Here is a 13,622-nt window from a genome sequence, read left to right on the forward strand (position 1 = left end):
CGAATAAAATCCATTTAGGTATTTCTACCGACAGGTCCCTCGATTCCGAACTTGCGGATGGTTTTTAGTCCCCAAGCACTGAACCGACCGGCCGTCTGATAAACAATGCATGTTGCGATTCGTAACCCAACATCTTATTTTATCTCAATGGGGTCATAAACTCCTTCCAGTAATCTATAATCTTTCCATTAATTGTGACACAAAAGTTCTTGTACTCATGCTCACGATCACTATTCTCCCACCGCAAGAAATAAATTAGATACAGGGTGTGTTGACCTTGATAGAACACGGGTTGATCAAGCCACCCGTGCTGCCAATCTGTTAACCCTGCCAAAGGTACACGTCGGAGCCAATCAGATTTCCTAGATTAAATGGGTTTGTACGGTTCAGCTCCTTAATATGCGTGCCTGCCAGGTCCTCTGGAAAATACACGGCCATAAATTTATAGTACTCTATTGGGCCAACATACTGAGTCTGGAATACACCCTCATCGAATGCGGCCCCCAGTGTCTGGGAGAGATTAATCAGAGATACTTGGACTGATTATTCAGAAGCCCAGGTGGCAAGGATCTTGATAAAAGACTGGTACTCAGCTGAGTTGATGAATTTGTTTCTTATATCGGCAGAGCCCCAGGCTGGAAAAAAGAAAAAAGAAAAGAAACGTCAGAAAATCTTTTCCTCGGGTTCCTGAGAATCATACTCATTGAGATATCTTGGGAAACTGACCTAGCATAAGCCATTCAGTCTGCGGTCTTTCCACCGGGCAAGATCGTCGAAGCGTTAGATAATACCGGTAATCCCATTGCTCGAAAATAGGTTGGAAGAGCCGAGTGACGGGATCTGATAGATCCTGATATGTCGCACCTGTACCTGGGTTCAATACGATCTAATTAACTAACTTAGTGTTTTGTCTGGTTCTATGTGGCTGCCTCAGAGCGAATGGTGACGTATCACGGGAAGCCTCGGGCAAGAAATCAGGGAATTTGTGCTTCGCCTGCGCTCTGGTAATAGGGGGCATTGTGTGTGGGTGTGTGGGTGAAAAGCTGAGAATGTCGGAGGAAATAAGGTGGGCAGCAGGTGGACCATGTTGGACGTATCTATTTATTATCGAGTGTCATCTCAACGGAAAAGGGGAGGTGGGGGGGCGGTGGGGTGGGCGATGAAACATTCGACCCGAAAAGCTTTTTGTACGGACTCCCAGTTAGTACTTCTGAACTTTGGGTAAAAATGACCGCTGGAAGGAATACTACGGACTACTAAGCTCACACGCTAATCCAGATTTGTTCAAATAATTACACCCCAGCTAGGGAGTACCAAAGAACAAGCTAGTGGTATTGTACCCACAAGGCCAAAAAGGCATTCGTTGCCCGCAGTTACCTGCGAACTCTTGATATAGACATGTACACACACGGTGATTATATCAACAATATAGATTACGATAATAAATGATACAAGCACTTCTATAAGAATGAAGGAGAAAATCCAACGATTAAGAATACTTTGATATATATAATCAACGTAGTATATTAATATTCACAGACTGAACTTATTCATAACTATATGCTGTTGATATTCTCAACCTAGATAATTGTCCTATTCCACTGGTCAAATATTCATCGAAGGAAATTATAAATGCCCTTCAAGACGTTCACCCTCTACAGTGGCCCAAAAAAAAAAAAAAAAATGGAGAGAAAAGAAAAGAAGAAAAGAAAACAACATGAATAAAACAAGCACTCACGATATAAATGAGACAAAATATGAGACAAACAATGAAATTGATATTACTGTATCGTCGATACATATGAGAAATACACATAAACTATTCACGCAATCACACGAAAGAGAAAGTGAGACTATTTGAATGAATGACTGTACAAGATCCGAACGATGGTCCCAGGCAACACATCATCGAAATTGGACGATACATTTCTTAGATATCAAATACAGATAAATGAAGATGAAGCAGATAAAGCTTGAACAGCAACTGAATACAGTAGCATCAAATAAAAAACAAGCGGAAAAGAAAACCAATGATTTGGTGATGGAAGGGTCTGACAGACACGCACATGACAGCTCACCGACTTCGACCCCAAGAGTCCTTGAACACAGTGGCTGCTAACCCCCGTCCTTCAAGCAGGCTTGTCACTTACTGGGGGGTGCCCACAGCATTCTGCACTGTTTTGTAATTAACAGCGTGTTGAGGAAGCTCCGAAGCCTTTGCCTTGCAAGTTGCCATCAGGCCAAGATGACCTGTTTTACCTATCATGGCTTTGGGGATTCCCAACTGGTACACAGCATCATCCCCGGAAATCTTGGATAGACGAAGTGTCTCATCTGGCGTCTGATGCTCGACGGTCTTGAGGTAGGAATCGATACTGTCCGGATGATACCAAAGTTTCTTTCCGTCGTACGTCTCCGGGATCCAAGCCTTTTTGGCGGCGAGCCACTTGCTTTGCTCGGCGTAAATGACACAATGCCTAGTCCATGGGTGTTAGCCGAAGTGGAAAAATGGGGGGTTTTCAGTCCAGCGTCAGCCCTTACCAGTAACTGTCTGGAGCTTTCCATTCTCCAGGAGCGGGTGTGAGGTAGACCACATCGCCTAGCTGAACCCCGCTAGCTGTATACCAGACGACAGTCCCCTGTTTGTTATACGCTTCGGCTTTCGACTAGACGTTGTTACATGTCAACTTAACGAGCTGCAACGAGCTGCGGCCGGGACATACCTTTTCCATAGTGCGATAGCCGATAATGACTTTCTGGTCGCGCTCCACCAGATCGACTGGCGCTGAAGCAGCAAACCCGAGCACGGCCAGGGCCACCATCAGGGTCTTGGTAGCTGAGAAGAGCATGATGGAAAGGGACTGCTGTGTGGTTGAATAAATGATATGTCGACTAATATAAGAAAGCAGTGGCAAGAAATTAAAGACTTTGTCTAATATGGCTGCACCGGGCAGACTGGCTGTTATTAAAGAAAGTATGGTTGCATGATAGAACGTTCATGCGTCGGCAGGCTGCTATTTATGTTCCAGCGAGCTCCATACAACTTTCGCCGACGTCCTTCTCTATGTTACCATAATGTATTTCCTTGGTTGCCATGTTCAGCATACATGGGGCTAGACGTGAGACATGATAAGCTGGGGGCCAATAAGGCAAGCCCTACCAAAGGGACGTGTTGGCGTCTGGCCCTCAGATTTAAGAGCATTGTCGGTTTGAGGCGCTTGTAAAGCAACTGTGGTCCTTCTGAATTGATTGGGAGGATGGATTATCCCTCATCTACTAATAACGTGTCTTCCAAAGGTGTATGTCGGATCTCAGAAGATTCCGCAGATAGACAGTCAGTGACAGTACTAAAGTCAATGGCCGTGGACGTCGTGTGGTCTTAGAGCTGTGAAAATAGCGAGCCGAGTAAGACAGAATCCTGGCCCAGGATATGGTGTCGATGGAAGCCTCTACGCCAACCAACGAGCTGCTGGCCGGGCAAGGGACTGTCACTGCTGGGGCAAACAGCTGAATCCTTCCATAGATAGTCTCCATTCCTAGTGGGCAGTTCTAGGCGTACGGATGAGCGTTGTAATTGGCAGGATGACGGATTGACAGGCCATGTACTCCGTAGTTGCCGTGGAAAATGGCTCACTTACGCCCCCCCCAAAATGTCAAACCGGCCCCCAACTAGTTAATTTAATTGAAGTGCTGCGGCAGTGCCTTGTCGCCTTGGTCCCAACGCGGGCTAGCGGGACCCTGATGTTCCGCCCGCATTGAGAATCGCCGAGTGAACTGTTCCTCCCACCATCTGCCACGTTTCTGTCGACGCATTCTATCATCCTACCACTACACAGACGCAATTATTTCCCAGAGAGCCATATCGGTGAAAGCCCCAGCGAAAGCGTTATCGTCATAAGATCCAAAAGCTGGCGAGTTCAATAAACCGAGTCAATGAACTCGCCCGTTACAGTCCGTTCCATTCTTTGCGAAGGACCATGGGTTTGGAATGACGGCGCAAGTGAAGTTACCTTTCACGAGAATGGAACAGGGAAGGTGAGCTCAACGACTGAGGACTCCCCTTTCCACCACCACGAGTTGACCCTTGTCATGCAGCTGTTCTGCTCTACCGAGTACACCTGTTGGATCTTTGCCGAGATCGACTGGAAGCCGCACAATCCTGCGTCTCTCGATCAGGTCATTGATCTCTGTAACAATAGGAAGCAACCAACAATCCTGGCAGACTTGACCATCGAGATGACCCTCACGACGCGCCGACCACCCGATATTTGGTGGAAGGGCAAAGTCAATGAGGACTGGCTAAATGAAGAGGCGTTTCGCGCAAAGACCTACCGTATATCGCTGGAGCACGGCCGGTTTCGGAACCAGTTCGACGTCAAGCATAACGTACGAAATGGCGCACGATATGCCCTACGCATAGTGTTCGATCCCTCGCCGTTTCCGCCCGGGGAGGAGTGGAATCACGAGAGTTCTGGACCGCATGTAATGAGACTCTGGGAATGTACAGAATTTAACGCTAGAAGGTATTCCGAGGAAGAACTAACCGGATGGGAAAGGCTGGTGAACTGGTATACCGAATGGACGTCGTGACGCGGGATAAGGCCATGTGAGGTCATTTCGTTTTTCTGGAGCTGCTCCGTGCAAAATCCGACTTATAGCTCTACAGTCTACGCACTGGTGAAGTGAACCTTATAGTTAGATTGAAGGGAATGCTATCATCTTATGTACCCCACCTAGATAGAACACGATATTCATGCGCATCTGTGGTGAGGGGGAGCATATGACGACCTGAAAGGGGAAAGGCACAGGAGTTGATAAAAGAATAGATATAGCTCGGTTAGTTGTACTGGTTGCTGCTAGCGTATGTTACGTGGACGAGAATTATTGGCAGTCTACGATCCGGGTCACTCTGCTAACCGAGTAAAATTTTCGTTGTTGAGGCTTTTGGGCTTGCGTTTCGCCACGACGACGGGATAGGCAAATTGAAATACCCCACCTAACCTGGTACCAGCGGATTCGGATAGGGCGTCGTGCCGGAAAGGCCCGTCGAAATTGCTGGGAACTCGGGAGATCGACGTGTTAGCATTGAGGAAGGGACGCTGCTTGTGTTCTGGTTAGGCTGTCGCGAGGGATAACCAACTCCACTCAAACTAGCCAGTAGCTGCAGCCACTCGCAAAGGAACAACTCCCTTTCTCTTCGATAACAGCACTGGTCAATCACAGGCCGTCTCCTCTCCAGATGATCCTCGCCGACTTACCGCCCCCATCTTTTTAGCCCCAACGACTGCCACATTGTGTAGCCAGTCTTTGGACGTCGAGCTGGATTTGGGGTACTACCTTGACGTGATCGAAAACACCCGATGATCCCAGCCCATTATTACTCGGTACTGTCAGAATCGGTCAAGTGTGGCTTGATGAGTGTCTATAAATACCGTTTGACAAACGGCTGCGCCCCTCCGCCTCGACAGGATTGTGTGTTTCGGCTTAAGACCATTCAAGACATGCGCTTCTTTTAAGTCAGAGGCGTTACAATGCTGCGTTGGAAGGACACATCTTACATCCAGGTTGGGAAGACGGGCCTCCTCGTTCTCCTGGGACGGTTGAGGTGGGGTGTGCCAACAAGTACGCAAACACTCTGGGCGTTACCGCGAGAATAAGCAAGAAACCCTGCTAATCACAGGACAGTCATTCGCGGAGCGATGTGAAACAAGTCTAGAGTACATCGACTCACAGGCCTCATTAAATATCACTACTGCGTTCTTATTCATCTTCCGAAATGTAAATGAAAGTAGAATATAATTGAAACAGTCTGAATATAGTAGAGAAAGAGAGAGAGAAAGACTCTTTGTACCCAACACTTAAGCTGAACGGGCAATGTCGAACCCATCAAACCCTTGTACGGCTCACTAATCGACCAGCGGCCTTTTCGCTCTCTTGGTCACATCTTGTTAAGGCCCCACCTCTGCTGCGGACGTTGAATACTATGCTCTCCGTCACTCTTGGCTCCTGTAGGAACGGACAATCATAAGCTTTGATATAGATTTAGCCTGATTCTATCCTTAGTATTCTTGGTGAGAACCCCGCCACGGATCGAGCACAGCTACTGGGCTTGTCATTCTTCCGAACAAATAGCTAATCTAGCAGTTATGAGCGTACTGGAATCAATCCCACTGTCAAGGAATCAGCTTGGGTAAAGACAGATTCCGGAATATGCCACAACCATCCGGGCTTCGGTGTAAAGATAGTCGTTGACTATTCGTAGACCTTAAGTGATGGTCTATATCTTGGGATTATGGAAGCTCGTTTACCAGAAAAATTAAATTGTATGTAGTTACGTAAGGCGACTGCAAGCGGAGTCACGCACCACAGGGGGCTAAGGAGCCCATTCGGATGACCGAAATGTCCCCACCAGGAAGATTCCGCATTCCTTGTATACTGAACAGAATATATATGATTTAAAAAATGGCCGAGAAGTAGGGGTAGTGGAGGCAGGAAGAAGAAAGATGAGCAGTCCTTGGCTTAATTGAAGAATGAAGACGAAAGCATATGACATCCAGGGATACTACAGGAAGACCTCTGATGTGTCAATGGATTTTGTTCCGATGTCTCCGGACTAGCGTCTTTGAGAGAACTGCGTTTGGTGTTTTCGGTCATCTTCCAATGCGTTTTTGATGAGAGACGGGCGTACAATGTCTTGAAATGTGTTGGAAATGCTTCGGTATCAAAGCTTCTTTTTTGGCCAGATAAAGGTTAGATGTAGACTATCAATTTCAGACCAAGATATGTTGCTGGGATTGGAAGGCTTATGCCGCTCAGGACAAGTTCTCTTGCTTCAGGTGGTATACCTCTTACTTGGTGACCTCGATCATGTGCACAAATGCCCATTAAATTCATCCTGAGGACCCTCACGTCTCACCTGCTCTGTATCTTCCATGTTTCCTATTTATATATAGTATATACCTAAGGTTACACTGGTAAACAACTCACATTGGGTATGAACCATCGGCTACTTATAGTGTTGTTGCTTGAAGATCAGATTCAACGGCCCCGGTACTGTTGTGAAGAAATCCAGGAGTTCCGTGAACATTTTCTGACCATCCTCTCCAGGCGCGAACTCGAAGTCAAATTCGGTCAATACTAGGGCTAGGGCCACGCGGATTTCCATCAAGCCTAGGTTCTTCCCAACACACTGGTACTCGCCTAATCAGTGTTCTAGTTAGTTCGGGGCTCGTAGGATCTTTATCACGAGGTTTGCACATAAAAAGATAAAAAGGGGGGAGAGAAGAGCATGTTGCGGGGTGTAACATGTAACAAGTGGGGTTCACTTAGTAACTCACCGGAGCTCCAGGGTTGCCAGGTTCGCTTGTTGAGGATAAGGTCGGGCTTGGTACTGAATCGCTCCGGGATAAACCTATTGGCGTGAACGAAGCAATCCTCTCCTGCTGGGGCCATTAGAGATTAGGTCCACGAATCTTCTCTGCTAGTGAGGGGAAGGCCCAATGGGAACGCACGTCGAAATAATGTGTATTGAGGCACCAAGACTGTGGTATTACCAGGTATAAAGGTGCTGCCGACGTGCAAGCCTTCTGGAGGAGTGATGCGGAGCCCACCACAGGGAACTGCCGGGTTCAGTCTTAACGTTTCGTTGATCACAGCATTAAAGTGTTGGAGGCGCTGGAGTGCTCTATGATTTCGTACATCCTTCAGGGCTTCTAACTCAACCCGAATTTTCTCCAGATGCTCTGGGTAACGAATGAGATAGTACATCACGTTCGTGAGAACCTGGCGCTGAGGATCACTGGCAGTATCAAGAGTCAGTCTACATGAGGGATTTCAGGGGAGCCTAGAGGAGCTCTTGCCTGCCAGCTGTGATGAAGAGAATATAATCTCCGAGGACGTGAGTCCAATTAGCGTCCACGCCGCCCCGCTGGCGTGCATCTTCTATGATATAACTGAGCACCTAATTGCACAATCAGTTCTATAGTCCATGGGAATCTTTCAATGGTACTTGCATCTTCCCCAGGTTTCATCTACAAACATGCCATGTCAGATGGATTTGAGACCAACAAAAGCGCAATGTATAGATCAGACTAACTTCAATTTTTTCACGTAGACCAGCATCTGCCCACCTGGCAAAGGCATGGTAACCATTCTGTCCACCGGGAATAGCGGCTGTGAGATGATACAACCAGGGAGCAGGTGTGACAACGCCAAGAACAGGATGCCCTGCGTTGTACATATCTAGGGCGACATGATTCTGGCTCTGGAGGAGATTGAATTGCAAGTTGAACCCGACCAGGCCCATGATGTCAAAAGTGTAATATTCAAACCATCGCGAGATCTCCACTGGGGTTCCACAGCGTTGTTTCAATTGGCGAACAAGCTCCTCAGCATACGCAAAGACTCTGGGCTCCAGAGCATCTAACACTGCTCCAGTAGGCTTGTTAGTAGACCGCCTCGACACAAAAGACGCCTGGTAAATGAAATCAGCAGATCAAAGCGTACTCTTAATGCTGAAGCCTTGATCCCAAAGTTTGCGTTTGTGATTGTGCACAGCTTTATTCCTCGTGGTAACGAGGGAGACAAGGGGAAGCATCATGTCGTAGTAGACACCTCTGGCGCACCGCGAATTGGCCCCATAGATTTTCTCAAATGCTTCGGTAGTAAACAGGGTGACTTCGTTTGGACCTGGATTCATATTAGCCTGTACTTTTCGATGCATGCCCTACCCAGTAGCTCCTAACAACGTGCCTGTGCGAACAACGTCACCGTACTCATGATGCATTTTATCCATATATCTATAGTTATCTGCGCGGATAATATGAGCAACATGATACAGCTTGCTGACTTTGGCCCAGAACGGGCCAGGGAGGTGCTGGATGGGCGACCAGAACAACCGGGAGAAGGTGATACTGCCGAACAAGCCCCCACAGAAAGCCCCGGCTGTAAGAATGGTATCACGAGTGGCCTGCGTAGCTGGAAATGCCTGACCACGCCAGTAGTAGAAAAATAATACACCCAAGGCGATTAGGGCGACTCGAGCGATAGTATCCGCATGGCGGTCGTGTTCGCCGTAGATGAAGTAACCTCGGTGCAAGAGCACACCGGTGGCTGTAGCAAGAAGGCAGTTAGTCAACATAAATTCCATGCTATTCATAATATATATACGGTTTCAGCATTCCACCTACAGAGGAAGACACATGTTCTTATATGGCGACCTTCAAACACATTCGCCGTGGCTCCCACCACATGCTAGTAAGTCATAAACCCCGCCTCTCGGCGCTGCTGTTGAGATCCATCGGTCCAGACAATGACATACATGGTAAGCCTCGGACCATAGAGTCCATTGAATGCAGGCCGACTGTCATTGGACAACCTTCTGTCCACGAACTTTTCGGAGCGGTTAAATTTGGGAGGCAGCTAGCATGGGACAGCACAACCTACTGTGTGGCCCGCGAGACATACTGTAACAACCTTTCGATACACGTTGTGTGGTGCTTCGTAATACCGCTGAAATACCCCAAAATGTGACCGCTTGTAATATGCAGGGTGATTCGCAATATCCCTATTACACATTGCATGGGTGCGGTGTTTGGGAAAATGTCTGGCAGCTGGTAAGCATGGATGCAGCATGGATGGAGCTCGGTTAGGAAGCCTCGAGGCTCGCCCGGCCTCAAGCCTCCCTGAGCGGGGTTGGATCGTTAGGGCGAGCTTTGCCAGGCCTAATTAGCACTTGTGTCGGATGTAGGCGAGACACGATGTAACCCTTCTTTCACCTCGGCTTAATCACCCCATGACAGACATAATTCAAGCAGCATGCACAATAGGTGGAACTCCCACGCCGCAGCAAATATCGGATTTGCCCTGGTGCAGCGCCGACGTTTTGTCCATAGGGCGTGGTCGTAAGCCGACCGCAAAAGTCACCAACACTAGACACTGTACTTGCACACGCCACAGCGTGTATGCGCATATATCTGTCCCTATGTTCTCCTAAATCAAGATGCGAACCTGAAAGTTTTTTTGCTTCATTTACCTTGTCCATTAAACGAACATCTAACAATGTCTCAAAGTCTTTCTGTGATTATTGTAGGCGGCGGTTTGGGCGGATTGGCAACTGCAATTGGCCTACAACGAGTCGGTCACCACGTCGTTATATTGGAAAAGGCACCTGTTCTTGGTGATGTTCGTTGCTCGATGGCCACAGCATACCTTAACAATGTAATCCCTTTACTAAAATTTGCAGATCGGAGCCGGAATTCAGATGCCACCTAATGCTACACGTGTGTTACAGCAATGGGGCATACTCCCGGAGTTGGAGAAGCTTTCCATCGCGCCAGGAAAAGGCATGATGCGATCCTACCGCGATGGTGAAATCTTGTCAACTGTCGTAATGGGTGACGATCTGTGCCAGAAGTATGGTGCTCCATATCTTCTTGTTCATCGGGTTGATCTTCACCATTTACTCGCAGATGCGGCCCAGCGCGAAGGCGCCATCATTCAGCTGGGATCTGAGGTTACTGGTATTACTAGCAGCGCCAATAACGGGGCATTTGTGCAGTTGGCGAATAATACATCGCTAAGCGCTGACCTCGTGCTTGCTGCCGATGGGGAGCGATCGCGTTGTCGATCACACCTGCTTGGCCAGGAGTTCCCCTGGAGAGATAGCGGCGATCATGTCTTCCGCGCAATAATACCGATACAGGCTTTGCATCAGAATGACCAGCTGGGCCAACTAACCGAAGGGCTTAACTGGTGGATTGGACCGCAGGGAAATGCCTTGACATATAGCCTGAAGCGGGACAATTTGTTCAATATAGTCCTCACGCAAGCCCATGCACCTGATGCCGAAGTCCAATTTGCCCCCAAGCCTATAGCCCAACCAGAAGTAGCAGCTGAATTTCCGAATTGGGACCCTTTATTTCATCGGCTTTTAACTCTAGCGAATTCCTGCAGCCGTTGGACACTACTACACACCGACATGGCGCCACGATGGACAGCGGAGGCAGGCAATATAGCATTAGTTGGAGACGCAGCGCACGCCATGTTGCCCTATACGTGAGCCACCATGCCGCTTTTTTGATATAGTTCTCAGACGCTCAGTATTCATCCAAGATGCTAACCAAGAGAGTTTCACAGCGGTCAGGGTGCAGCCCTTGCCTTCGAAGATGCGGCTACATTAAGCATACTTTTCGCGTCCCTGACGGACAAATCCCAAATACCAGATATGCTTACTATTTTCGAAACGATTCGAAAACCACGTGCGGCTGAAATGCGGCGTCGTGTTCAAATAGTACGGGACATTTACTCCATGCCTGACGGCGACCAACAACATGAGCGTGACCGACAGCTACGCGAGCATGAGCCGTTTGATGGATATCCAAATATCTTGGCGGATCCAGTACTCCAACGTTGGATGTTCGGCTATAATGCGATAGAGCATGCGCGAGAGGCATTGATCAAGTTTGGAAAGGGGGAATTCCCGGGTACACGAGGGACCTGGAAATCAACTACGCATCTTTAAATAGAATTGTTAGAGATTGTTGGTTGACATCAACGGGCGTATACTTGAGGGCCTGTTGCACAATGCATTGTTTATTATCTTTGTGTGATTGGGTTTAGACATTAAAGGGATTCGATTCGCCGGCTGCAACCTCTTTGTTTGAAATGTATCAACGATATACATTCATGTTCTTATAATAACTCCGACACTTTGGTGTCCTATTCTCTTTGTCATGGGGTTGGTTGGGGTACATGGCCGACAACTTGATATATCCTTTGGATCCACTGATGAATCCTTCCCGCATCCTCCCGTTCTCCACTGTCTAAGCATCTCACTCCCAACTGACAGTTACACTTTGATCATATCTCGTCATTCTCGTCTCGTGAGACCCACAAGCTAACTTTGGCATATAGCCTCTGTAAAAAGCCCTCCTGCTACTAGAATCCCCCAAACAATACTCCCGTTACGGAACCACCAACCACAATCGTCTGGATCGTTCAAATTTACCTTCCAGAGCATCCAAGCGATAATGGCAGAAGATCCCACCGACGTCAAGACTTGATACGGAATATGTGCCCCAAGTGTCATGCCAGTATGGATGTGAAGCACAAAGAGTAGGAGACTGGTAACGAGCAGCATCGTCTTGACACGATGTCGGTAGTAGACGGCCATAGAGCGAACACCGATCTTTAGGTCATCTCGTATATCCTGTTGCGCATAAATCGTGTCATGGATCACGCTCCATAGTACGTAGCTGAGATAAAGTGACATCAAGCCGGCTCGACGAGCGCCATCAACATGTCTCATTCGGAGCGGGTCATCACCCATCACACTGGATCCGAGAGGGACCCCAAATGCCAAAGTGATGCCTAATACTGCCTGTGCGTGGTATGTGATACGCTTGGCGAACGGGTAGAAGAGGACTAAACCCATCAACGGGATGCTATAGTGCCAGTGGTTGGGCAGAGTAGTTGAGAGGATTGCGATCCAAAGAAAATACTGCAAGCCAGTAAAGAGGAGAGCAGCTGGCATGCTGATCGCGCCCCGAGCCATGGGACGATGGCGGGATCTCGACACTTGGCGATCAATATTGCGGTCGATAATGTCATTCCAACTGCACCCCAGGCTTCGGAGAACGAAGGCTGCAATGAGCAATTCAGCACTACGCTGGCTTATGAGTTGTATGCTCATGGGGCCGCGACAAGCTGCATAGAGGACACCAAATAGATATGGGAAGTAAATATTGAGTACTCCAGTAGGCTTCGATAGGCGTATGAGTTCGCCATAAGGCACGCAAACAAGTGGGAGATAGGACAGGATGCCCTTGTCTGGGCGCTGATATGCGGTCGAGGGACAGGCTGCCATTGTGCAAAATGATAATACATGTAAATAGCCTCACAAGGAAATAGAATAGGATGGGGGAGCGGGGGAGGGAAATATCAAATTATTCTTGCTTCCCAACATCCGTAATGCCTTGAGCATTTATAGAGGACAATAATACTAATAGCCAGCGGTTAGTGTGACTCCAACAAAGAGATCAATTTTCTAATAGTCGCACTACTATCAAAGAAATCTTAGAATTCAAATCAAGTTCCGATGTAGAATACCACCAACCACCACCTGCATAGCGCCAAGCAAGTCGCCATCTCGTAACAATTCCGAAGTACCTTGTTCAAAGCATCCAAGCAAGCTCGGTTAGCTGAGAACCGCGCACAACGTGATTTGGATACATCAATGCATGTGCCACTGCATCACTTCATAAGGTCCAGCTTGCGCTTACTCGGGTAAAAGGACATAGTGGAACCATGTTCCCGCCTGACCGATCAGGGATCTCGGTCCCAAGAAACTTACAGCGCTGGTAGAGCGACGGCTGAAGTCGTTCTTACCACCAGCATGAGACATGATTATGGTTTGCTTTCGTTCTTAGACCCCACCCTGATGATGGGCAACATGGCCCAAAGCTATTTTTGTCCGCCCAGTAGTTTTGCCAGCTCCGGCCCAACACACCCCTGTCGATCAACCACTGTTCCTGCCCAGACAACCTGTTCGAGGAAGATGCAGCCCCGGATTTGCCGGTAATATCCGTTCACAGTGGGGTCCTTCGCGTAATTTTTCTGACTTG

General features: G+C 48.1%; 6 protein-coding genes across 6 annotated transcripts; 2 read left to right on the plus strand and 4 right to left on the minus strand.

Moving 5' to 3' along the window:
• Positions 1 to 139: 139 nt before the first annotated feature.
• On the minus strand, positions 140 to 1,018 carry BO85DRAFT_471121 (uncharacterized protein; the record flags this gene model as incomplete). The annotated part of the gene is made up of 4 exons (XM_025662447.1): positions 140 to 310; positions 343 to 539; positions 727 to 870; positions 955 to 1,018. The coding sequence occupies 4 exons, from the start codon at positions 1,016 to 1,018 to the stop codon at positions 140 to 142; spliced, it is 576 nt and encodes a 191-aa protein (XP_025512246.1).
• Positions 1,019 to 1,760: 742 nt separating this feature from the next.
• Positions 1,761 to 2,971, minus strand: BO85DRAFT_452289 (uncharacterized protein). Its single transcript, XM_025660784.1, has 3 exons — positions 2,724 to 2,971; positions 2,542 to 2,666; positions 1,761 to 2,477 (listed from the first exon to the last, which is right to left on the minus strand). Exons 1-3 carry the CDS (start codon positions 2,847 to 2,849, stop codon positions 2,147 to 2,149), a joined length of 582 nt encoding a protein of 193 aa, XP_025512247.1. The 5' UTR covers positions 2,850 to 2,971; the 3' UTR covers positions 1,761 to 2,146.
• An 827-nt stretch (positions 2,972 to 3,798) lies between these two features.
• Positions 3,799 to 4,386, plus strand: BO85DRAFT_471123 (uncharacterized protein; the record flags this gene model as incomplete). Its single annotated transcript, XM_025662448.1, has 2 exons — positions 3,799 to 4,035; positions 4,096 to 4,386. Coding segments are annotated over exons 1-2 (393 nt in total), but the record flags the coding sequence as incomplete, so codon positions are not given.
• Positions 4,387 to 6,815: 2,429 nt separating this feature from the next.
• On the minus strand, positions 6,816 to 9,149 carry BO85DRAFT_480318 (cytochrome P450; the record flags this gene model as incomplete). The annotated part of the gene is made up of 8 exons (XM_025663001.1): positions 6,816 to 7,200; positions 7,338 to 7,439; positions 7,512 to 7,798; positions 7,860 to 7,960; positions 8,013 to 8,030; positions 8,096 to 8,427; positions 8,506 to 8,688; positions 8,752 to 9,149. Coding segments are annotated over 8 exons (1,615 nt in total), but the record flags the coding sequence as incomplete, so codon positions are not given.
• Positions 9,150 to 9,631: 482 nt separating this feature from the next.
• Positions 9,632 to 11,651, plus strand: BO85DRAFT_471124 (FAD binding domain-containing protein; the record flags this gene model as incomplete). The annotated part of the gene is made up of 4 exons (XM_025662449.1): positions 9,632 to 9,645; positions 10,071 to 10,182; positions 10,244 to 11,055; positions 11,137 to 11,651. The coding sequence occupies 4 exons, from the start codon at positions 9,632 to 9,634 to the stop codon at positions 11,519 to 11,521; spliced, it is 1,323 nt and encodes a 440-aa protein (XP_025512250.1). The 3' UTR covers positions 11,522 to 11,651.
• On the minus strand, positions 11,634 to 12,921 carry BO85DRAFT_427289 (4-hydroxybenzoate octaprenyltransferase). The gene has a single exon (XM_025658147.1). It carries the CDS (start codon positions 12,863 to 12,865, stop codon positions 11,897 to 11,899), a length of 969 nt encoding a protein of 322 aa, XP_025512251.1. The 5' UTR covers positions 12,866 to 12,921; the 3' UTR covers positions 11,634 to 11,896.
• Between the last annotated feature and the right edge of the window lie 701 nt (positions 12,922 to 13,622).

The sequence above is a fragment of the Aspergillus piperis genome (genome assembly GCF_003184755.1).
Source record: "Aspergillus piperis CBS 112811 unplaced genomic scaffold BO85scaffold_19, whole genome shotgun sequence".
Classification (NCBI taxonomy): Eukaryota; Fungi; Ascomycota; class Eurotiomycetes; order Eurotiales; family Aspergillaceae; genus Aspergillus; species Aspergillus piperis.